This window comes from Hippopotamus amphibius, chromosome 3, assembly GCF_030028045.1.
Source record: "Hippopotamus amphibius kiboko isolate mHipAmp2 chromosome 3, mHipAmp2.hap2, whole genome shotgun sequence".
Lineage (NCBI taxonomy): Eukaryota > Metazoa > Chordata > Mammalia > Artiodactyla > Hippopotamidae > Hippopotamus > Hippopotamus amphibius.
The window spans coordinates 26,406,405-26,432,682 of record NC_080188.1 but is presented as its reverse complement, the minus strand read 5'-3'; the positions used below and the strand labels follow the sequence as shown (position 1 = coordinate 26,432,682).

Here is a 26,278-nt window from a genome sequence, read left to right as displayed (position 1 = left end):
ATATATCAGCTGTGCTATTTCAAAGGTAAGGATTAGCCTGAAGCACATTCTTGAGCTGTTGTGCAGAATGCAAACCCTCTGCAGAGCTAAACCACCAGATCAACTGGAACCCAAGGAATGATGATGTTGACCTTTGTTGACCCTTCTGACTTCAGTCAACTAGTGCCTGGACTCTGTCAACCTTTCTCCAATTCTATGCTGAATTCTCTATGCGACAGCCCCAATCTTGCTGTTTGGGGAGACACTGCTTTGGGAGACATCCCTATTGTCCTCCTTACTTGCTGCAAGTAATAAATCCTTCCTTCTCTTTGGTTTGATTGTGTCTTTTGGTTTGATACCCACCAAGAGGCAAACCCAGTTTTCCGGTAGCAGTATTCTGTTTCTTTTCTCAAAACCTTTTCTCCATCCATTGTTGTTTTTATCTCTATTTTTTTTCCTCTTCCTCTTTATCAGCCGGGAGGCCCTCAACCACAATCATAGCCAAGGATCATAGCGGGGACCTTCACTGTGAAACTGTTTCTGTGTAGAGCTAAATCAGACTCCATATTAGATCTGTTTCGTTGACTTTCACCTTTGCTTTTTATTGCTTTTATTATTGTAATCATACATGATAGCCTGCCCCAGGGAACCCTGCCCCTCTGCCTGAATGTTGAACTAAAGTGCCTCTGTTCAGCCCACCAGTGGACAGTCTGTCCTGCCCACCTGAACATATCCCCTCACCAAGGCTGGTCCTTCCCGGAGATCTTTTGTAAGACTGATGGCCCTTTCACCTTACTTCCTCACAGCCCCTCCCTCTCTGATTCTATAAAACAAACTGGCATCCAGAGCCCAATAAGGTGGTTTTTAAGGAGACATTAGTCTGCCATCTTCTCAGTTTGCTGGCTTTCTGAATAAAGTCGTATTCCTTGCCTGAACACCTCATCTTCGGTTCATTGGCCTGTCGTGTGGTGAGCAGAGCGAGCTTGGACTCAGTAACAAAACCCAAACCTGTCTTAAAGAATACATGTTAAATCAGTGCATGTACCTGTGGACAATAAGAAACAACTATCCTTAGTGCAGCCCTGTTCAGTCTGTTTCCAGGATCCCTCGTTCCCCCAGTGCAACGCTGTAATCACCCACCATATGGCAGTGGGCTGGTTGGGGACGACATTACTAGGAAAGATGAAATAAGGCAGCTGGCCTATGTAACTTTTGCCTTTTGACCTTTTGAGTCTTCTCTTATCTAGACTTAGGTTCAATAGGTCCCCAGATAAGTACTCAAAACTTTGTACCCTGCTACAATATCAACTGGCTGCAAGGAGATACAGTCAAGACTTAAAGAAAATAGGGGTTATCCCTGGTTGCCTTTGTTTTATGGGCAAGGAAGACCGGAGGGCTAAAATGTTACTTTCTTTTGAGAGCTGCAAAGCTGCCTGATCCTGGAATAGCTCCAATTCATGATGTTAAGTTGGGGAGCCTAGAATGTACCCTTTATCCTGATGTAAGTCAGCCTAGCATTTTTTTTTTTTCTTTTCCTTTTTTGCTTCTGTTTCTGCTACTCAATTCCCCTTTTACAAAATAAAATTGGGGTTTAAGCTGAGAGTATACATTGCAGAAGAGAGTGTGGTAAGATTTGTTCCTACATAGTAGCCACCCATTTTAGGTACTTCTAAAATGAAATATAATCTGTGGATACTGGTGACAGGCACACATTTTGATTTCTAAGATAAATGTCAGTCTGATATTTATTCATGCTAGATTTCTTAAAATTGCAAACAGGCACTAACTTTGTCATAAACCTATGACAAGATGTGTTATTGGCACTTATGTGTTCTGATGTATAAATTCTGAAATTGAGGGCTTTAAACTCTACTAATCTTAGGGCATTAACAAGTACTAGATTGAATTAGATAATATTGCTGATTTTGTAGGTAAAATATTGCCAAACATTGGCCATTTCATATGGCTTAATCTAGTAAGATGAGAATTTCAACAACCTTAAATCACTCTTTGCTCCTTCCTATAAAGGGTTCATCCTTTCTCTACCCTGATAACTAGGCAGTTTGTTTCTTATTTATTAAATGCCTTGCCATCCTATCGTTTGGTAATTCACAGCCATCTCTGTTACCTTGATTAAAAATGTTATGAAAGGGTGTATAGTGTAGGCTGGGTAGCTTTAGTAGCCATATATATATTTTTTCTTTTTCAGGCAGAATTTTTTTATGATGAAAAAGAGTTCTTAGATCTTTTGGCCAAAATTGCTGGACCATGACACGGAGATCCATTAGTCTGGTACTCAGATTTGCAACACTGGACAAAGAATGTAACTTCTTGGTAGTTTGGGTTTCTCATTGGTGAAACAGTGTTCATTCTGTACTTCAGAATATAGTTATTCAAGATAAGCAACAAGAATTTGCTGTATAGCACAGGGAACTATATTCAATATCTTGCAATAACCTACAATGGAAAATAATCTGAAAAAAATATAACTGAATTACTTTGCTGTATACCTGAATCTAACACAATATTGTAAATCAACTATACTTCAATAAAAAAAAGGAATATTGGTGTTCAAAGACTAATGTCTCAGTTTTTCAAACTTTTAACCATTAGCAGTCAGAGTAAAGAAAAGAGTGTTGTTGTATTCAGCTTCAAGGAGACACAGAGAAAGGGGGCTTAAGTTGCAGCTCTGAGTTTTATTTTAAAAAGTTATCTGTAACCCAGAGCTGGTTCCTTTATGATTCTTATTTCTGAATGGGTCAGTTCTTTTTGGTGTGGAAAATGGCTGGGAGAGTGAGCTGGAGGACTCTGAAATTTTGTTTCATCTTCATTTTCTACTTTAGAGCATCAAACTTATTGCTTTCATTCAGAGAGACTCCAGTTTTTAAAAATAATTAATTATGTATGTATGTATGCATTTATTTTTATTGAAGTATAGTTGATTTACAATATTGTGTTAGTTTCAGGTGTACAGCAAAATGATTCAGTTATACACGCTTTTACAAGTTTATTTTTTCAGATTCTTTTCCCTTATCAGTTATTGCAAAATATTGAGTATAGTTCCCTGTGCTATATAGTAGGTCCTTGTTAGTTATCTATTTATTTATATTAGTGTGTATATGTTAATCCCAAACTCCTAATTTATTCCCCATACCTTCCCCCTTTGGTAACCATAAGTTTGTTTTCTACGTCTTGGGTCTGTTTGTGCTTGAACATAGGTCCATTTACTCTCTTCAGTTTTTGCTATTGAGAGGTTGGTGTTCCACTTAATCATGCCTTGGAAGTCATAGATTTTCTGTTGAAATCTGGAGATTGAGTTGAATTGCTTTTAGCAGTCTCGCTAAATAGGAGGCTGAACATGGTACATCATTATGCTCCTTCCGTTCCCGTCTGCTGGAGAGGCTGTGTGTGTAGTGGTTAATAGTGCAGGCTCTGTGGTTAGACTCCCTATATATTAAAATCTGGCTCTTATTCTTACCGTGTGACTAGGTAATAGCAGCCACTTTAGAAGGTTTGCTGAATTAAATGATTTACTACATCTAAAGTGCTTAGTGCTTAGAACAGTGCCAACACATAGCAAAATAGAAAAAGCTTGGTAATGATCATTTTATTATTTTTCTGTATAAATAGTGACTCTGTAGGAGTACTCCCTGATTCTCCTGTGGTTGCTTATCCCTCTGGATTTCATTGATCTTATCAAAAGGTCATTAGCTTGATCTTTCAGGACAATGATGTTTACTATAAGGGAAATCTACTCAGCCTCCTCCCCTACTTTGGTCCCCTTTTCACAGTATTTGGTAAATATGTGTATCATAATTTGTAGCTTGGGGTTCATGGCCCTCTTTTTGTTCACTGGAAGATGGAATTATCTTCCTCTTTGATTTCTTTTTTTTAAATTCATTTTTGGCTGTGTTGGGTCTTCATTGCTGTGAGCAGGCTTTTTCTAGTTGCAACGAGCAGGTGTCTCGTTGAAGTGACTTCTCTTGTTGTGGAGCACAGGCTCCAGGCTCACGGGCTTCAGTAGTTGTGGCACGCGGGGTCAATAGTTGGGGCTCACAGGCTCTAGAGTGCAGTAATTGTGGCGCAGGGGCTTAGTTGCTCCGCAGCATGTGGGATCTTCCTGGACCAGTGATCAAACCTGTGTCTCCTGCATTGGCAGGTGGATTCTCAACCACTGCGCCACCAGGGAAGTCCCTTCCTCTTTGATTTCAATGTTTTATTGCTTGCATAGAGTTTTAAGGAAGGAGGATAGAGAACGTATACCTTTCCACTGCCATTTTACAATAATTTTCTGATTCCTAGAGGCAGCCACTTTTGTAGGGTTTTTTTTGTTTGCTTTTAAAATTTTTTAAACTTATTTATTTATTTGTTTGTTTATTGGCTGCATTGGGTCTTCATTGCTGTGTGCAGGCTTTCTCTAGTTGTGCTGGGTAGGGGCTACTCTTCGTCACAGTACTTGGGCTTCTCATTGTGGTGGCTTCTCTTGTTGCAGAGCATGGGCTCTAGGCGCGGGCCTCCATAGTTGTGGCACGCAGGCTGAGCAGTTGTGGCACACGGGCTTAGTTACTGTGTGGCATGTGGGATCTTCCCGGACCAGGGTTCGAACCTGTGCTTCCTGCATATGCAGGTGGATTCTTAACCACTGTACCACCAGGGGAGTCCCATCACTTTTGTTTTTAAAAAAACATGTTAGTATTGTCAGTCTCTAAGTAACATACTTATGTTGCCACGTCTTGCTGTTTTAATTTTAGGTATGATGTATTGACTTCCTACCAGTACTATGGAGGATATAGTTTTCTTTCACAATATACTTCTGGATCCACACACAGCACATTTCCTGCACTTGCTTATCCTAGTAGTAAGATTATTTATTATTTACCTTATTATGATATTCTGGATGTTATTTGTAGCTGAACTCTGTGGCACACTGTGATTATTTTTCCTTTACTGCACAATTTTTTGTTTTCCCTGAAATTGATGTATTATTTTTAGGTTTGCTAAGTTTTAACTAATTTATTGTGAATCTTCTCCCAACACCTTCAGGTTCATCTCCTGGAGTAATTCCTTCCAAGAAACTTCTACCTTGGTCTAATTTGGCCTGGTTGCTCTCGGTTTGTTGCTCAGCGTCATCTTAGGATTTCCCTTCACTGTCATCTGGGAGTCTCCTTACCTCTTTTGTGTTGAAACCCTTGTTTCCAGGATTCTGTGTATTTTGTGGTTTACTTCTTTATTTAGACAGAGTATGTCCTCAAGTAGCTATTTGAGGAGGGTGAATAGGAGATAAAAATTTTAAAGCCTTGCATATTTGAAAAATGTCTTTATTCTCTTGTCATTGCATTGATGGTTTGGCTGAGTATAAAATGTTAGGTTAGAAATCAATTTCCTTTGAAATTCTCCTTTGTTATCTTCTAGCTTCTAGTATTGCCCTTGATAATTGTTATTATGAATTTTGGTCCTTTCTGTGAAACCTGTTTTTAAGCTTGCTGAATCTTCTACTTGTCCCCATGATTTTGAAATTTTGTGAGATCCTTCTTGGTTTGGTTCTGTTTCAATCTGGAAATAACCTTCAGTCTGGGGAAATTTTCCTGGATTTCTTCTTTGATTGGTTTCTCATTGTTTTCTCCTTCTGGAATTCCTATGTTTCAGATGCTAAATTTTCTGGATGGGTCCAGAAGATTATATTTTCTCTCCAAGTTTTAATTTTACTGACTTTTTCTTATTTGGGAGATTTCCTCAACTTTATATTCTAACTCTTCTGTTGAACTTTTCATTTCTATCTTATTTTTTCTCTTTTCTGGCTCTCTGTTCTTTATTCTGCCTGTATCCTCACCTTATTTCATGCATGCAGTATCTTTTAACTGTTTTTATTGAGGTGTTTTTTTTAATTTTAATTTTTTATTTATTTATTTTTGGCTGCTTTGGATCTTCATTGCTGCATGCGGGCTTTTCTCTCTAGTTGTGGCGAGCGGAGGCTACTCTTTGTTGCCATGCATGGGCTTTTCACTTTGGTGATTTCTCTTGTTGCGGAATGCTGGGCTCTAGGCGCCCAGGCTTCAGTAGTTGCAGCATGTGGGCTCAGTAGTTGTGGCTCGAGGGCTCTAGAACGCAGGCTCATTAGTTGTAGTGCACAGGCTTAGTTGCTCCGAGGCATGTGAGATATTCCTGGACCGGGGCTCCAGGGCTTGAATCCGTGTCCCCTCCATTGGCAGGCGGATTCTTAACCACTGCGCCACCAGGGAAGTCCTGAGGGTTTTGTTTTTTGTTTTTTTTTTTTAAGCACTGTCTTTTCTTTGCAAAATCTTTGTTTCCTCCAAGTTGCTTTTTTTTCCCATTTGTTGTTTCCCATGTTTGAATTCACATTAGAATCATTCCTTAGCTGTCTGCTGATCCTTGATTTTCTCTCATTCATGAGTGGGGCTCTAAAAAGTCAATTGGAAGCTTTGTTCAGTGGAACTTGCTGACTAGGCTTTCCTGAGCCATTTCTGTTGGGGAGCTCTCCTGTGTCTGCATCTTTAGGTCTTTTCTCATAGTACACAGCTTATCCAATATTGCGGAGTTAGGTGGGAGAAGAGAGCTGAGTGGTCTCAACATTGAGTATATACACTTGTACAGTTTCACTTAAGCCCTCTTTGCAGTATGGTACTCCTAGCCTCAGCTGTTTATAGTTTCTCCCAGTATAGAGATACTCTGTTTCATAGTGTTTATAAAATAAACTTCTAGTTTTCTTCCAGGTTTGGGGAAGTTTAGTCATCTAGCTGTATGACATGGAGAGGGGACTTGGGGAGTCTCTTACACAGACCCATAAATGATTCTTTTGCTCTAACTGCTTTACCACCACTTTTAGAGATACCAAGTTCTGCTGATTCCTGAGCTACTTGGAGGTTTTGCAGCATAAACTGGTTATATCCAGGCTTCTTCCCAGATGAACCTACCACGTATTTATTTGCTTTACAGTGCCCCAAATTTTATCTCCTGTCCTGTTTCCTATTTCCTTGAGAGTTAATTCCTTAGTGATAACCACATCAACAACAGCAAAGAACTGATTTAATGGGATTTCAGGAGGGAGCCTAGGCTAATATGTAGGGTCGACCCTCCATCTTTAACTGGAAATCTACATGAGTATTTTCCTTCATTTATATGAACTTTAACAGTGTTCTCTGACGAGGATTTCCCACTGACCAACAGATTATTAAAGCATTGAACTTTTAATTGTGTGGTAGGAAATGCTGGAGAGAGCTTTTCACTTGAAACCAGGAGACTTCTTTTCTAGTCTTGGTTTGTGTGACCTTGAGCAAGTCACTAAATTTTCTAAACCTCAGCTTTTTTTTTTTTTAAAGCTCTTTATTGGAATATAATTGCTTTACACTCTTGTGCCTCTTTTTGAGGTACACCAAAGTGAATCAGCTGTATTTATACATATATCCTCATATCCCCTCCCTCCCGCGACTCCCTCCCACCTTCCCTATCCTGGCCCTCTAAGTCATCACGCAACATCAAGTTTATCTCCCTATGTTATGCAGCAAATTCCCACAGCTATCTATTTTACATTTTAAACCTCAGCTTTTTAATTTTTGAAATGAGCAAGATAGACTAGGTGATGGCTAGTTGTTTTGATTCAAATGATATGATTCTGTGTATGACTATTAATCTCTTGTACAAATCAGATTAGATTTTTTTTTCAACGCATTCACCATGAAATAGTTCTCCCTGTCCCTGGTGTTGAGGCCTCTTGCTTCTAGCACTGCAGATGAGCCATGCCCCACTTCTCCTGGGCTTTCCAAAAGTCTGCCTTCCATTTGGTAACTACGGTATTGCCCCCTGGGCTGGAAACTACATATTTGCATATGGCCTGTTTTCCAGGGCATAGCTTGCTTTCCCCTTACATGCCATTCTTTTAAGTTGTCATTTTTACCCTGCATTGAAAATATGTCGCACAAAGATGAAAATTTGATTTCCAAGTAAGTGGTATTTACACATCGACAGTTTCTCAGGAACAAAAAGATAGAGTACCAAAATTTTAATTTAAAATAAAGATGAGCAACCTAGAATCAAAGGAACAAGAGCTTTTTTCTCTGACTTCAAAGCTTAGGATAGTGGCTCAGTTGGGTCTGTTATCCAGCTGCTAATTGAGAGGCTGCCCTAAGCACCAAGAGTGTTATAAAGAGTTAGTGTAAGAGCCCAGTTTCTCTTCATTTAAGATAGTGGCTCTCAGATCTACCTGTACATTAAGTCATGCTGCCCTGGACCCCACCCCAGACCAATTCAGAGTATCTGGATATGGATACTGGACATCTGTGTTCCTAAAAAACTTCCCTACATGATTCTAGTGTGCACTTAAGGTTGAGAACTATTCTTCTAGGAGCTTAAAATTTAGGTGAGAGTTAAACTATGTACATCCATCGCTCTAGAACATGGAAGACAACGATGAACTCTATGATGGATGACACAGAGCTCACAGGTACAGGAACTGGATGGTTTTTAATTAATTGGAATCATCAGAAAAGGCTTCATTAGGGAGGTGAATTGTGAACTAGTAGAGTTTTCATGGGTGGAGAGAGGGGACTTTTTAGGCCAGGGAATGAATGCTGATTATTTTGACTGGTGTGTGGAGTGTTTGGGGAGCAGTGGAAGTAAAGATTGGATGTTAGGCTGCAGCTGGATGGTGGACAATGTCCAGTGTTTTGGCTGAGGAGTTTTGACTTTATCTTGCAGGTGATGGGGAGGACTTTGGGGCGGGATTGAGGATTTCTGATGAATGAAATGGCATGATGAAAGTGGTATCTTTGAAGGTTGATCCAGTGGGAATAAGGGGCATGTGATTTGAATAAAATGTGGCAGGAGCTGGGGGTGAAAAGAAGACCAGTTGGAAAGCTCCTGTCATGGCCCAGATCCTAATTCTTTGCACTAGGAAAAGAGCATTGGGATGAAAAAAATAACAATAATAAACATTTGTATAGTAGTTTTTTATTTTATTTTTTTTTCTTTTGGGGATCTTCCTGGAGAAGGGATCAAACCCGTGTTCCCTGCATTGGCAGGCGGATTCTCAACCACTGCGCCCCCTAGGAAGCCCTGTATAATAGTTTCATAACAGGTTAAGTTCTCTCCCAGATCACATTAAGCCTCACAGTAACCTTATGGTATTTACCTCCATATTTTATGAATGAAGGAAACTGATGTTCAGAGGTTAAACTATTGTAAAGTAACTTTCCAGAAAGCAGAGGGCCTGATTGGATGATGAGAGCTCAGTAATAGGGAGTTGGAGGATGTTTCCGAGGTGTCGGGTTGGGTGTGAAGATGGTAGAATTCTTCACTGGCAAACTCAGAGTCAAGTTCCTGGCTGTGCTCTCTGATAACCACTTACGCTCTTCATGTGACTCCTGTTGCCTGTGTGGTTTGGTACTGAAATGACTTCTCGTCGGGGTGTGGTGGAGGGAAGGGAAGAAAGGGCTGTTGTCCATTCATCTTGTCTCAGGTTTTCAGAGTTAAATTTTGTTGTATTTTAGAAGGCTTATTGTCTAGGCATGGATAATCTAGATGTGGGGCTCCAGATATAGGACCTAGGACCTTATACAGATGAGCTCTGCCCTGAGGGGCAGCTGCGTGGGGTAGATTAGCTCAGTAGGGTTAGCTGTAACTGGGTAGATGTCCTTTTTTCTTGTGGTTGAGACAGGAGCCATAGGGAAGAGTAGTGTGGGTATCAGAGAACATCTTCGTGGTTCTGGGGATGAGGATGCTTGATCAAGATTACATCCTTATTAGAGCTGGAGATTGCATGCTGTCCACCACTGTGGTAATTCATTTTGTTCACAAGTCTACTGTGCCTGTGTGCTTGTCTGTTTCATATACCAAGATCCTGAGGCAATTTAAATATCAGCCTAAACCAGCCATGCAGGTGATGAAGTGCACATTTCCCACTGAGATATTTGTTTCCCTGCAATCAGATAGCAGAAGAGAGTGCCAGCAAGCTAAGAGGTGGCAGGGAGGGACAAAGGAGTGAGCCGTCAACATGGCAAACCTTGATGAGATTTTCTCATGAAAGCCTGGGACATGGAGGAACAGGATGGGGCTGGGGAAGAAGAGGAGGTTGACCTTTCATGCCCTGGGCATTTTCAGTCCTGGTGCATAGAGGAACATTCCTTGGCTCCAGCTGTGGTCAGGGTAAAATCTACATTGGTAATTTGGAACGACGGCATTCTTGGATAATTAACGTGTCGCGTTTTATTTCAACTGTTTATTTTCTTACTTTAGAACACCGGGATCTTCAATGGCAGGAGAAACAGTGATCAGAAGACCGAGATGAATTTTAACACTATTCTGGAAGAGATTCTTATTAAAAGGTCACAACAGAAAAAGAAGACGTCGCCCTTAAACTACAAAGAGAGACTTTTTGTGCTAACAAAGTCCATGTTAACCTACTACGAGGGTCGAGCAGAGGTAGGAGACAATCAGAATTTACTTTGCTGCTTTCCGTGATGATACTATTTTATAATACTGACATTCTCCACACCATCCAAATCTTATGGAATAAGCTTCAGGTTAATGAAGTTAAGGTAATGATTTGTTATCATTTGGATTTGAAAGATAAAGTTTCGGATATGGATAGACATTTTTCACAAGTCTGTTAATTATGGGTGTAGTGTACATGGGTATACATTTTATATCTGCCTACTGAATGAATGTGTTAGGGAGAACAGATTCCTATGTCAGTTTTAGATCCTTGTGGAATTCATGAAGTATGTTGTGTACATGGTTCTTTTCCATAAACTGTCATATTATGTACCAAGTCTTCTTTAGCACATAAAAACTGTGTGTCTGTGTCCATCACTTTGTATGAATATGTCTTCATTATTAAGTGAAAGTTACTTAAAACTGGTTAATGATTTGGTGAAGTTGATCAACAGCGTAGCTGTTCGACTTTTTTTGTGATAAGCAGCTAATGCAAAGTTCCTTTGATGGGAGCAGGGGGCAGTGACTTGCTAAGAACTTGGTCAGTGAGCAGGTGGCAGAGCGGGGGCCATACTGTCAGCCAGTTCCTGGCTTTTCAGTTGTTTTAGCCTCTGGTTGTAGCCCTAGATGAGGTGCAGGCACATATGGTGGCCTCTGACCCACCTTTTTTCTCCTGCCGTCGTGGGAATGCATCATCTAGTACTGCGGGTCCAGCCACGTTCCTCCCTTTTAGAAGTGTTCTTGGCTTCTAGGAAATGGCTGGGGAGACTGGCTTGCCCTTGTTGACCACCTGCCATCATCTGGTTGGTTACAGTAGATTGTTGGTGATCTCGATGTTTGATTTTATTTTATTTAATTCTACTATTTTCCTAGAGCACCTTCCTCAGAAATGGATTTACTCGTTTTTATTTTTTTTTTACTTCCACTTATTTCTCCCACTGATTTCTCTGTATTTTGGTTCTCCCAATACAGACAGAATGGCATTGCTTCTCACTGGTGGTCCTCAACTCTGTTACTTTCTGCTGTGGCTTGTCATTGTGACCTTGTCATTGTGGCATTCTGCAGGTTCATGTAATTTAGGACTATAATTCTTTATCCACCTTCCTAAATCCCCCAAATGCTGAAGTCCCAAACTTCAAAAACTCTTTCGGTTGCAAAACCTGACCTTAGATGAAGCTATTTTTAGTCTTCATCTTAGTGTGATTTTTCTTTTTGCATGTATGTGTGTGCAGAAATATTAATGTGTTTAGTTATGTGGGGCTGTCCAGTTCTTGCTGAGAGTGTATATGGTATAAGTGCTATATTACATTTATTAAATCTGAAAAAGTCAGGATTCCAAAAGGGTTTCAGATAAGAGTAGAAATATGAATTATTTTAAAATCTAAAAATAAATTTTAAGGGGAAACTAACAATTTTTTTGCTGTTTGATAATGATTCGTTATCATTTGAATAATATAATAAGAGAAGAATAGAAATATAACAGTAAATGAGGGAAAGTGTGGTCCTTTACTAACCAAAAAAACCTCAGAAACCTACATTACCTGCTTAGCAATATGGACTGATACAGTTGAAATACATTGCAACTGTTAAGTCCCTTTAAAGATGATAAATGATAATACAAAGATGATGCAAAGTTAGAAGTGCCCTAATTGCTTCAGCTTAAGCAGAATAAAGAGAACAGTGGAAACCCTCTTATTTGAGAACCTGACCCCCTGTCCTTCCTGGCAGCAGCCTCAGCCACCATGAGAACCAGAAAGGACAGAATGGGGAGGTTGTCACAACATGTAAAAGCCCAGCCTCTGACACTTAGCATTGATTTACTGTAGATCATAGGGAATTATACCCAATATCTTATAATAACTTATAATGGCATATAATCTGCAAAAACCTGTCACTGTGCTGTGTGCTTGAAACTTATGCAATATTGTAAATCAACTATACTTCAAGTAAAAAAAAAAAGGAATCTGTCTCCTTTCTGGCTACTGATAACCAGCCCAGGGAGCCTAGTCCCCTTAGCTAGTCCTGCCTGAACCCCCCCTCTTCCCATGACCTTGGCATTTTGACCCCTCCTGGGTTTTTTTCTCAGGGACTAATGTTCGCTGGCAAACTTACGACCTTCAGTTGGAATGTGGTTGCATATTTGTTTGCGTCCCATAGTTAATAATGAAGAGCTACCTATATTAAAAAGTTAGGAATATTAAGATAAGAATCCGAATTCTTGAGAAAATAAAAGTTCTGATAGTACTGGGCTGAATTCCTTCTTGACAGATCTCATCCTGGCTCCTAGGTAAGCCCAGTAGTACTTCACGGTTATGTTTCTTCCCTGTTTGGGTTCATGTGCCCAGTTCTCTGTGTTCCATGGATAAATATTCTTGTTTTAATCTCCCTTGCCCTTGAAGCTGTGATCCAAAAAGGGCTGTGATGTGGGTAACCCATGAGAATCAACAGGTTTGTTTTTTCTTTAAAGGAGGGATTCTGGATTCTTTTTTTTTTTTTTTAATAAAATTATTTATTTATTAATTGGCTGCATTGGGTCTTCCTAGCTGCACATGAGCTGTCTCTAGTTGCAGTGAGTGGGGGCTACTCTTCATTGCGGTGCTTGGGCTTCTCATTGCGGTGGCTTCTCTTGTTGTGGAGCATGGGCTTCAGTAGTTGCGGCACTTGGGCTCAGTAGTTGTGGCTCACGGGCTCTAGAGCAAGGTTCAGTAGTTGTGGCGCATGGGCTTAGTTGCTCCGCAGCATGTGGGATCTTCCCAGACCAGGGATCAAACCCGTGTCCCCTGCATTGGCAGACGGATTCTTAACCACTGTGCCACGAGGGAAGTCTCAAGAATCAACGGGTATTTAAAAAAAATGTATTTTGTTAAAAATATAAGACTCTAGGTGGATTAGAAAAACCATGGGGGCCATTCTGGGGTAGCCCCAGAGATATTTATTTTAGTTGTTCATAGTTCTGTTTTTAAAAGAAAAACAGTGGGTAGGCTACTGATTGATGTAGTAGCTATGATTCATAGTTTTTTGTAGCAATTAAATGACACTAATCCTTTATTAAAACTCTCAGTTGGGACTTCCCTCGTGGTCCAGTAGTTAAGACTCTGCCTTCCAATGCAGGGGACATGGTTTCGATCCCTGGTCGGGGAACTAAGATCCCTCATACCGCAGGGCAACTAAGTCTGCGCGGGGCAACTACTGAGCCCTCACTCTGGAGCCCACGTGCTGCAACAATGAGCCTGTGCGCCGCTATGGAAGATCCCGGGTGTCGCAACTAAGACCCAATGCAGCCAAATAAATAAATAAATAGATAACTAAAAAAAAAAAAAAACCAACAAACCTCTCAGTTAATCACAGTGTGAGTCAGATATCAGTCTTCCTGGTCCTCTGGACCCCAGCTCCTTCAATAGGATGGCAATAAGCTTTTGTTGAAAAATTTTCTAGTACGTATAGTTTATTGTACTTTTTATATGCTAAGAAAATCTGTGCTAGATGATGAGAAATTCAGTCAAGCTGTTTCTTCCAAGTCTGATGTTGGAAAACTTGTGTTTCAGTTTCCACGGTGGGCCATTCTTTGATTTGTCCTCCTTGCTCTTCCTCAGCTGGCTTATGTTTCTGCATCTTCTAGTGAACCAATAAAAGATCTTACTGACAATTTGTATTGTTTGCTCTTCTCATAATAACACAACAAAGGAAACCGTGGTCTTGCTTTCTGGTCAGGGAACTAAATGACACATGGCTTAGACCACCTGACATTCTGCTGGAGCCTCCACATGGTTTCGAGATGGAATCCAGGGAAGAACAGGGTTGGAGTTTAATCAGAAAAAAGGCCTATTAAATAATGGTGAGAAAACAAGGAATGGAGAGATTTCTATATGTTGAGATATTTGAATATAAAAATTTCATGTAGCATGTAAATCTGCAACTATTGTTAGCTAAGAAATCAGGAAATTTTATAATTGGACTTTGGTATTACCAATTTGGTTGGTTTATTGTCTGTAATACTCCTCTGGTATGAAAACTGACAAGTAGTTTTTAAGGTTGAGGAATAGGGAGACTAGTTGTGTCAGGGATCCCCAAGGCTACCCTCAGGTTCAGTGATTTACTAGGGGAACTCACAGGACTCTGCATAGAGTTTAACTTACTGCTCTGATTTATTTCAGTGAAAGAAGAAAAAGCAAAATTAGTAAGGGAAAAGATGCATGGGGCAGGTCTGGAGGAAACCAGGCATAAGCTTGCAAGAGTCCTTTCTCAGCAGAGCCACAAAGGGGATGTATAATTTCTCCTTTACCCAATTGTGACAATTGTGAAATGTTTTCTAACTGGGAACCTCATTAGAGACTCAGTGGCCAAGGTTTTCATTTAGAAGCTGGTCACACAGGCACCCTCTGTGTAAGCATGTACTAATATTCCAGACTCCAGCAGGAAAGCAGGGGTTCAGCATAAACCAGATTATTTACACAAACAGTTTAGGCCCAATGAGCTATTCTGATCAGCTCTGGGACTGGTAGAGCCCTCCCCCCCTCAAAGTCCAAGTTGCCAGATGCCAGCCAACGACCAACATTGTAAGCAGACCTTTTCCAGCATCATAGTCCTGTTATGTTAACTCTTTCCTGCACATTAGTAGTAATTACGATACAAATTATTGAGTATGAAATACAGGCCAGGCAATAAGTACATGCATTATTTTCTTTGTTCCTAAAAACTATACTATATGAAGTCTTATTAGTACCCCCACTTCAAAGGGAGTGGTATGAGGCTCAGAAAGTTTAAGAACTTACACAAGGTCAAATACTAATGAATTGCAGGGCTATTTCTTTAAAGCCTATCTTTGAAACAACCTTGATACTCCAGGGAAAATTAGGAAAAAAATTTATTAAATCTCTCTCTAATACAGATAACGTTTTATTTTAAACCATTTTTTATATTGTTAATTTATTTATTTTGGCTGCACTGGGTCTTAGTTACAGCATGTGGGATCTTAGTTGAGGCATGCATACTTGTTAGTTGTGGCATGCGACTACTTAGTTGTGACATGCATGTGGTATCTAGTTCCCTGACCAGGTGTTGAACTCGGGCCCTCCTGCATTGGGAGCATGGAGTCTTACCTACTGGACCACCAGGGAAATCCCTGTTTTAAAACTTTTGAGGATATTTTAATTTACTATTTTCAGTTATGATTTTTTTAAGCTCTTTATTGGAATATAATTGCTTTACACTCTTGTACCAGTTTTTGAGGTACACCAAAGTGAATCAGCTGTATTTATACATATATCCCTGTATACCCGGATTTTTTTAAAAAATTTCTTTGTGGTAGAAGAAAATTAACGTCAGACAAAACTAGGGTTTTTGCCTGATTCTGCCACTATCTAATTGGACTTTATAAAAAATGTTATTCAATTGTTTTTGTAGTTTAGAAATTGCTTTCATATACGTGTATTGTCTCTTTACACCCTTAACTCCTTTGTCATCACTATTTCAACCCAGCACACATCCAAACTGTTACCAAGTCCCATGAGTTCTTCTTCCCTTTATTACAGCCTTATTGCAGTTCCCAACTTCCTTCTCTTGGTAGGTCACTGCCCTAGTTGATTTTAGTTTTGAATCTTCATCTTTCAACTATACAACCATCAGAGGTATTTTGAAAACTTGTAGCTTTGCATCTGCTCTAGGATCAAGTTAAAACTCCTTAGCTTGGAATACAAGGTACTTGACGCCCTTTTTCCTTGTCTTGCCTCTCTCATTCCTCCATCCCCTGCTGTGTCTTTTACCTGCAGTTACTCTTTCTCATTTTGCCTTTGTTAATATTGTTCAGTCAGCTTGGAGTGATATATTCCTCTACCTGCCTGCCAGGATCTATCCATCCACGTCTATTTTATCCATCAGAAGTGTGTTGCGTGCCCTAGTAATCACTTACCTCTTCTGACTCAGCTCGCCTCTGTGCCCTGTCCATATTTTTATTGTGACATCTTGGTTCCTTGACTTTATCTATATATCTGTGTCCCCTGTTGGACTTTAAGCTCTTTGAGGGCAGGGCTCATAGCTTTCCTATCTTCGTATTTCTGAGAGTTCAGTGCAAAGTTGACACCTCAGTACACGTCGGATGGGTGGATGATTCAAAGGAGACGTGGGGAGACCTCATCCCTTAGGAGCAGGCAGGGCAGAGTTATCCTATGTAAACATCGTGAACAACCAGAAAGGTTATTAAGCTCTTAATAAGCAGAAGAGTCAGGATTTGAGCCTTGATATTCTTACTCTGAGTTCACTGCTCTTCCTGTAAGGCCTCCCTTATCATTTTATTTCACTTGTCCTGAAATCAAACATTCTATGTGATGAGATGCTTGAAAATTTCACCTTTTACCCAGATTAACTGTCAGGATAGTGGAGGTAGTTACAAGATGATGGCATGAGTCTCTTGAATATGCTGGGCAACCGCCCATATTTCTATTAAGGTCTCCTGGGCCATATAGGGTTGTTTTCTTGACCATCCCCAGGAACCTGGAGATGCTAGTGATGTAGGCATAAAAGCTTATTAAGGTTCTGAAATGGTCAGACATTTCTCCCTTAGTTGTATTCCTAGACTAGGTGGACTTCCAGTGGGAAGCATAGGTTTATAGGACCCTTCTAATTGCTACCTGAAGATTTATATCTTCTAGCACTTTCTAGGGTTCTGGGGGGTGAGTGTGGGGTGGAAGAAATAGTTTCTTTTGCTACAGGACAGTTGGAAGCACTTGCATCAGACTTTAGAGGCTACCAGACAATTCATCAGCTTGTAAAAAGTGGGACAGCTCTAGATATAGACAGTACAGTGGTTAGGGTACTAGGGCTCTGAAAATTCTCAACTCTGTTATCCCATGAAAACTCATTTTCTTTTTGGCAGTTGAGTTTCCTTGTTTCTGAAATACAGTTGTATCAGTTTCCTGTCTTGTGTCTCAGTTTCCTCTCTGGTGTCTCTTCTGCCACTTTTGGTTCATATCTGTTTTCTTATTCTACTGTCCTGGATCTGACCTTCCTAATCACTTAAAAGAGCCAAGATGCAGGTCTGAAGTTCTGGGGTCTAATTTACCCTCTTAATTTGCTAAATTATCCATTTTCATTTAACAATATTCACTGTTTTTTTCCCTCTAGGAAGCAGAACCTATTTAAGACAGAAAAGGGGGAGAATGCCATTTGTTCCATCCACACTCCTAAAATATTTTTGTACCTTTAAAAAAAAATTTATTTTAAAAATTTTTGACTCCGTTGGGTCTTTGTTGCTGTGCATGGGCTTTTTCTAGTTGTGGCGGGTGGGGGCTACTCTTTGTTGTGGTGCATGGGCTTCTTATCAAGGTGGCCTCTCCTGTTGCGGAGCACGGGCTCTAGGTGTGAGGGCTTCAGTAGTTGTGACGCAAGGGCTCAGCAGTTGTGGGGCACAGGCCTGGTTGCTCCGTGGCATGTGGGATCTTCCTGGACCAGGGCTCGAATACATGTCCCCTGCATTAGCAGGTAGATTCTCAACCCCTGCGCCACCAGGGAAGTCCCAATATTTTTTAACTTTTAATTTTGCTATAGTTTCAAGCTTGCAGAAAAGTTGCAAGAGTAGTACAAGGAACTCTCAAGTAATCTTTACTCACATTCACAAATTGCCTGTGGTTGCCCCATTTGCTCTGTCATTCTCTTGGTCTCTTCCTTGGTCTCTTTCTCTTCATATGCATGTTTTCTGAACCATTAGAAAGTAAGTTGTAGACAGTCCCCTTTTGCCACTAAATAAGTCATTGTGTATTGTGTATCTCTAAAAGAGAATAAAGCCATTCTCTTTTAGAAGCACAGTACAATGATCAAAATCAAGACGTGTAACACTGATATAATACTGTTATCTGGTCCGGAGTCCATAGTCAAATTTCATCCATCATTCCACTGATGTCTTCATAGCTGTTTCTCAGCCTCCTCTCCTTACCCTAATCCAGGATCTAATCCCTGATCACACATTGCATTTAGTAGGTCAAGACATAAAGTTTGTAAGTGTCCACGGTGCAAGGAAGAGAAATGTATGGAAGAAATACTGTCCTTTGTCCTTTGGTGTAAAATGCCAACTATATCATGAATACTCAGTGATAGTATACGAGAGTCCATAAACATGAAATTGGACTGAAAAGTCATTATAGTTCTCCTGCTCTCATTCTCATTCCCATGGTCATCATTAGGAGCTGAAGATCACCTTCCCGTGAAATAAGTTATATTAGCCTGGTCCACTGGGATGAGTAGAAATCACTTATTCCTGCCTCCCTTTCTCTCTCCCCTACCTCAATTTTAACTTTTTCTTCTTCTGTGTCAAACAGTTATTAGTCATGTAAAGCATTTTATGGCGAACAGTCCAGTATGAGTAATTTCTAGTAAATGAAGAGGGAGTGTAATCAAAGGTTTGGTCCTAATGCTACTTAAAAGTAAAATAATAAAAGGATTCTAGATCTCAAAAGATACTTTTGGATCTGGCTATGATAGTTCTCTGTGTTTTTTTTTTTTTAATAAAAAATTTGTTTATTTATTTATTTATTGGCTGTGTTGGGTCTTTATTGCTGCATGCAGGCTTTCTCTAGTTGTGGAGAGTGGGGGCTACTCTTCATTGTGGTGTGCTGGCTTCTTATTGTGGTGGCTTCTCTTGTTGTGGAGCACAGGCTCTAGGTGCACAGGCTTCAGTAGTTGTGGCATATGGGCTCAATAGTTGTGGCTCATAGGCTCTAGAGCACAGGCTCAGTAGTTGTGGCTCATGGGCTTAGTTGCTCTGAGGCATGTGGGATCTTCCCGGACCAGGGCTTGAGCCCGTGCCCTCTGCATTGGCAGGCGGATTCTTAACCACGGCGCCACCAGGGAAGCCCGATAGTTGTGGTGTATTCATTAATTATTTGTATCATGATGAAAGAGACAATAGCTGTAAGAAAAATCAGCATTTCTGTTCAGAAATGGTATTACCTAGTTTATTTTATTCATAAGACTTAGCTCTCAGCAATTTTTAGTGTTATCAAAAAGTCAAATTTCCATTAAAGTTTTATATAGCTATTTTAGCACTGAATATATTCAGAAAACTGTGCTGTAGGCACTGAGGGCAATTATGAAAAGAATAATTCCCAAAATGTTTGGGAAATGACAGTAGAGTTGAAATAAACAATGTTTCCTCCCCACCCTCTTTTCCCACCTGCCTATCTTGAAAGAAGCTTGTCTTAATCAGAAGTGTATGTCACTTGTCGCAATTAAAAAAAACTATATTTGACATCATGATTTTTGTAAGCTGAGTTTTGTTTTTCTCTGCATCATGAGTTGCTGGGCTGGGGATTCTTAGAAATCTTTGAAGCTAGTTCTGTAATTAGTAGTTTCTATTAAGTGGGGGTTTTTTTTTTTTTTTGATGAGGATAGGTGTGGTAGCACTTATCCTGAGAGACAGTTAAAAAAGAGACCAAACTATGTGAATAGAGAAAGCATTGGTGGTAAAAGTGTAGACTGTACAGATTTTTGGCGAGGGGTGGGGTTGGGGAGGGATTGGGGAAGGTCTCCATTTGACCATAGGTTGGAGTATGAGCAGTGTTGGGCAGAAAGAGCCTGTTCATACAGTGGGAACATCATGTGCAAAGGCCCTGGGGTAGAATAGAGCTTGGTGTGTCTGTGGAACTGTTCTGTTCTAGACCTGTTATAGATTTATATGCTGATAATTACCCATCCATCGGGAAGATTGTTTGTTAGTAATGAAGAAGAGTCATACAGTTTTAGAGCCTGAGGAACTTTAAAGAATAACCTTCAAGTTTTCCACTTGTGAAAACTGAAGATAAGAAAATGATTTGCTCCAGGTCACCCAGCGAGCTGGTTGTTGAGTCTGGACCAAAACTCAGATCAGCTTCTCTGACTGCGCTGCCTTTGTTTTGGAAAGGATGAGTTTGGGTTGTCCAAGTAGGTGAGGGCACTTATACAGCTTAAATAGTATGGTCTAATTCGCAGAACAGACTCCATCTAGTGACTATTCAGACCCCTTTGCTTGAAAATACTTGTTATTTTTTGCCTTTGAAGCTTCGCTCTTGCTGTGCCTAAGAGTTGTCTCAAGTCCTCTTTTTTTTAAACTTTAAAAAAATTTTATTATTTTTTAAAATTGAAGTATAGTTAATTTACAATGTTGTACTAGTTTCTGGTGTACAGCAAAGTGATTCAGTCGTATGTGTTTGTGTGTGTGTCCTTTTTCAAATTCTTTTTCATTATAGGTTATTGTAAGGTATTGAATATACTTCCCTGTGCTATACAGTAGGACCTTGTTGTTTATCTATTTTATATAAAGTAGTGTATATCTGTTAATCCCAAGCTCCTAATTTATCCCCCCCCATTTCCCCCCATTGTAAGCGTAAATTAGTTTTCTGTCTGTGAATCTGTTTTTGTTTTGTAAATAAGTTCATTTGTATCATTTTTTAGATTCCACATAGAGGTGATATCATATGAGTTTGTTTTTCTCTGTCTGACTTACTCTTAAGTGAGAGACCTTGTTCACCTCCCCCCCACCCCAGTTGTAAATTGTGTGTATTATTATTATTATTATTATTATTGCCTCTTTAAAATCACCAAGTACATAATAATCTTCTTGAAGGCTGGGTTGTTGCCTCCTAATTTCAACGTCATATGATATCTTGTACCTATTAGGAGCTCAAAAAAGTTTTTGTTGGTAACATTTACAATAGTGATGATCAGTTAGTATTTCAAATAAGCAAAAAAGATCTTTAGAGACATTGTAATAGTTATTTCCCATGTAATTTTGTTTCATTTTAGTTGTTGAGGAGATGCATTATTTAAATTTAGAATCAAACTATGTTTTTATTTAGTATTTATTAGTATTACTCTCTCCCCCAAACTAAAATGTGGACATTATTGTAAACAGCCAGAGTATGAACTGTCAGAAGAAATCACGTGGCTGTTTGAGAAAGTGAAACTACATTTTGAGTTGTTTCTAGACCCATTTAGAATGTGGTTTAGCCACTGGTTGATGCTCAGGTACACATAGAGAATCACCGATAGAACGGTTATTCAGAATCACCTGGGTTATTCAGTAATTAATTCCGTGACTCTTTGAAGAGAACTCCTGACTTTATCAGGAGTTTGGGTTTTGTGACTATACTGTACTTCTGAGATAAATATTATCTCATGATGATTTGATGATTGCTACTTCAGATAATTAAAAACATTGTTGTAATCTTCTTACCAAAGCTCTTCATTTACCTTTTTTATTTTTAATCTTAGAGGGCTGCCTGTAATATTTGCATGATTCTACATTGGTAAATACCTGAAATGAAAAATTGCACAAAATATATGCAGTATAGTTGTTACATAAAATTAAATGAATAAGTGACTTAAATGAAATCTCTAGTGATTTTTTAATAGATTGGGAGAAAGGAGTTTCCCCCGATCATCCTAGTTGTATGAGAAGACTTTTGGAAAAGTTGTATCTTTATTCCACATAGTCACATAGGTATAGCTGTTCCTTAATTTTATTTGCTGCTGTAAGAAGTAACATGGGTAGGTGTAATTCCCTGCTCATGAGATTGTAACATGAACTTTTCTGCTTTTATGGGAATATATATATACATATACATATAAAATATTAATATTTATTTTATTTATATATTTTTCCTGACAGAAGAGAGTCCATGAACTTATTTGTTATGTGGGACTCAGCTCATTTGTTTTCATTTATTCATCATTTGTACAGCAAAGATTTAGTGAGTATGTACAGTATGGTAGGGATGGAGGAATTAAAAGATGATTGATTCTGGTTTTGTTAAGCTTACAGTCTGATTAAGTTATAGTTCTGCTTTTCTGGATTCAAAATGGCAGACTTTCCTATATTGAATACAGTCTGTTTCGAAGAGGGCCTCTTGAGACATGGAGTTCTTATCGTTGTGGGCCACCATTGTTTGCACTCATCCATGCTTTGCTGGATTACCTGGGACTCTTAACTTTCCTGGCCCTTGCATCTCCCTCTGTTCTTAGACTTCGGGTTTTGCATACGTACTTGTAATCCTCTGTTCTCCATAGCATCTCCATAAAGTGTATCACTTTATGGGGTGTTTCTACAGATACACAAGTTACACTGGGGGACAAACAACCAAGTCAGGTATCTTCTCTGAAGTGACATCCCATTTGACTAGGCAAACTAAAGTAAGATGTCTTATCTTTCTGGCTAGCGTGCTGTTAAACCGCATTGTGCTGGTTCCCACAAAGGGGGACTTCCTTCAACAGTATGTTCACTGACCACCTCCATGCATACGCTTCCTTCCTCCTTCCCTTCCTTGGCTTTGTATGTGAGAGCTTAGAAAGGGTGTTCTCTTACTACTTGTTGATTTGTGTTTGTTTTTCCCTCACTGCACCCCTGTGAGGTGGTGGGAATCCCATGCATTTCAGTGAATTAGAGTTGCACGGAAAAGAGACCCACAGAAAGAACATATTACTGTGAATGCTTAGATGCAAGAAATTGAAAGGGTTATACTGAGGTTATAACTGCTAAGAACCTTAAAATGGGTTTGGTTAAATAGTTCATTTCATAAATACTTTAAATGATTCTTCATAGAGAAAACTCACAGGTAACTCAAAGATGAATTTATTCATGTCCATGGTCTATCCCAACAGGTAGAGAACAGTGTCACCGTTGAAAAGAATACCTAAAATCTACTGCAGTAATTAGTTCAACACTTTTTAAAATAGTACATAAGTAAAACACTTATTAAAATAGTAAAGTAAGCTGATTTTTAGGTTAATTCAGTTCTAGGATTGACTAAGATTGATTATAGTACAATATCAAAAAAAAAAGGATAGATACTTGAATTTTCTTGAAAAAAGATGGGTAGCTTGATGCTGAAGATCAAATATGTAATTCAGATCTTGTTTTTAAACAGGGTCATTCTTTTATTTTCAGATGTCACATTTAATCACTTTAGAAAGATAAGTGTTATGACTAAAATATCTGTAGGAAACAAGACCAATATCCATTGGATGAGATAATGTGTTTCTTGAGGTTCTAGAGTGAGCTTCTTAGCAGTTTCCTATTCCTTCTTCATTGTAGGGAACTTCTGTTGTGGTCTGAGGTCCATCTCTGAGTTAATTGAATTTCTGTGAATTAGAGAGTAGAATATGGACTTTGGAGCCAGATTGTCTGGGTTCAAATCCTAAATTTGTTACTTATTAGCTGTGTGACCTTGGTCAAATTACTTAATCTCTCTGGGCCTCATTTGCCTCATCTTTAAACTGGGTACTTCCCTCACAGGTTTTTCTCAGGAGGAAATGAATCCCTATATATATGAAGTAGTTAAGACAGTTCCTGGGATATAGTAAGTGCCATTGTAAGTATCAGTGCTTATTGTTATTATAAGTAGCTTGCATTGTCACCCACTGTTGTCTTTTTTGTATAATGTGTTTCAGAGTTTCTGCTCTTGCATCTGGCTTTTCCCAGATACAGACATTTTTTGCAATGAGCATAACCATTTCATCCTCCTAGGAAGTCACTAATCACAGGTGATTTGTTCTTTAAATTTGCTGCTTGTAATCCATTTACATTGTGGAGTTCTGGTTACTGGTGGAAATGTATACCTTGGGGTAGAGCTATTTCTCATTCTTGGCACCTCGGAGCCTAGGTTGGTGGAATGCTCATCTGGTCTGCTCTGGATGTTTCTCTCTGATTGTTTGTCCATGGGCACGTGACAGGGTGCTGGTTGTGATAAATGTGTGTTGTTCAGTTTTACATTTCATAACACCAGAGGTGGATCTGCTGGGAAGTTAAAGAAAAGTAAGCATCAGAGCCTTTCAATTCCATTGCCCCTTCTAAGGCCCCTGGAAGGGCCCTGGTGCTTTTGCATTCATAATTTTGCACTGAAAAAAAGTCGTCTCCCCAAAGTGTGTAAGCCTCAGACCGCTCAAAACCTAGATCTGCCTCTGCAGAGCATGTGAGACTCTATTTGTTCTAGTATCTGATAATATCTACAAATTCTGCCAGTGAAATACCCCCACCCATCTCCACTGTAAAACATCTAAAAAATAAGCACGTTTGTAGTTTATTTATGTTCTTAAAAGTTTTTTTCAAGAACAAAGTAGTATAAGTACTTTAATCTGTTAAATTTATTTTCCTTTAATAAGTTTCAGTGTTGTTCTTAAAAGTCCCATACTTTTCTTGCTAAATGTATTCCTGAGTATTTTATGGTTGTAGTTAGTCTTGTGAATAGGTGAATTTTCATGATATGTTGTAATTAGATATTGTTGATATATAATCAAGCTCTCGATTTTTATAAATCTATTTTGTAAGCAACCAGTATACTATGCTATTTCTAAGTATTATGTATTTTCTAAGTATTGCAGTTTTCTATTAGCAGCTTTGATATAAAAGGATTGTTTTCTATTCAATCTAAATTATGAGAAGAAAATAACTTTTTGAAAAGCATTAAGAAAAATAAAAGCATTTTAAATTCTAATTGGGAATACTCAGAAGGTCATGTGGAAGCCTGGGAGAGGGCGTCCCAACAGGGGAATCCAGGAATGCGAGGCCCCAAGGGAGGCAGGGGCTGCTTCTTTGTGCTCCACGAACACCAGAGAGGCTGAGGGGCTGAAGTGGAGTGGGGTGGGGTGGGGTGGGGGACGTGGCTGGAGACCTGGGCAAGATCGTGCACAGAGCATTGGGGACCACGGAAGAGACTCTGGATTTTTTCTTTTTCTTTCTTCTTCTTCTTTTTTAATGTGATAGGATGATTTTGGAGGATTAAGAGTGGGGTGACAAAATTTGGCTCTTAAATTCATGCACATCAAGATGCTGGGCACAGTGGAACATGAATTGAAAGTTAGAAGGTGTGAGTTTTAGTATTGGCTCTGCTAGCCAGTGTCATCTCGAGGAGGTCAGTTATCCAGGCAGTGCCTCAGTTTCTACCCTAAAATGAGGAAATTGGATTATGTGATCAATAGACTCCCTTTCATGGCTAAATAAGATTTTCAAGTCTTAAAATAGTTATTAAACATTCGACATGTATTGGCAGTGGTTGTTGGCTGCCAATACATGTTGGACTAGGAGACCTCCCCCCTCTCCTGCCCTCCCCCAGTCTCCCCCAACTTCTGCTCAATGCTGAGCTTCACTTCTGTCTCTGGGAGGCCAGGTTCTGGTGTGTGTGTAGTGGTGTTACACTGTTTTTTTCAACATGCATTTACCTGATTACTAAAGAGGATGAGCAAGTCTACCTATTTTTATTGTCTGTTGGCATTTACTCTCTGTTGAAGTGCCCATTTAGATATGCCCCCCCTTTTTTAATTAGGTTTTCTTCCTTTTGAAATTTATTTTTGAAAGATATAAAATATATATTCTGAATCAAACCCATTATCTGTATGCGTTGCAAATACTTGTTTGCACTTTGTGGCTTAAGTCTCTTACTGATATCTTTTTTTTCTTATTTGGTAAATACACATAACATAAAAGTTACCACTGTAACCATTTTAAAGCGTACAATTCAGTGGTATTAAATATATTAATAATGTGCAACAACCACCAGTATTTAACTCCAGAACTTTTTTTTATCATTCCAAATAGAAACTGAGAATGTTTGATCTGCACTGGAGAAGAATGTGTATTCTGTTGCTTTTTGGATGGAATGTTTTATAGGTATCTGTTAAGCATATCTTGCATAAAGTATCATTTAAGGCAGATGGTTCCTTATTGATTTTGTCTGGATGATCTATCCATTGATGTAAGTGGGATATTAAAGTCCCCTACTATTATTGCACTGTTCTCTTTTTAGGTTGGTTAATATGTGCTTTATATATTTAGGTCCTCCTATGTTGGGTGCGTAATTATTTATGAATGTTGTATCCTCTTGTTGGATTGACA

At 39.3% G+C, this 26,278-nt stretch overlaps 1 protein-coding gene across 5 annotated transcripts in view; it reads left to right on the top strand.

The window, feature by feature from the left end:
* Positions 1 to 26,278, top strand: part of TEC (tec protein tyrosine kinase) — a 141,521-nt gene that overhangs the window by 41,111 nt on the left and 74,132 nt on the right. For all 5 annotated transcript variants that reach the window (XM_057728009.1, XM_057728012.1, XM_057728008.1 and 2 more), the window contains one exon: positions 10,228 to 10,413. In XM_057728009.1, the coding sequence (XP_057583992.1) occupies positions 10,276 to 10,413 (138 nt within the window). In that variant the 5' untranslated portion in view covers positions 10,228 to 10,275. The remainder of the gene's footprint in view (positions 1 to 10,227; positions 10,414 to 26,278) is intronic.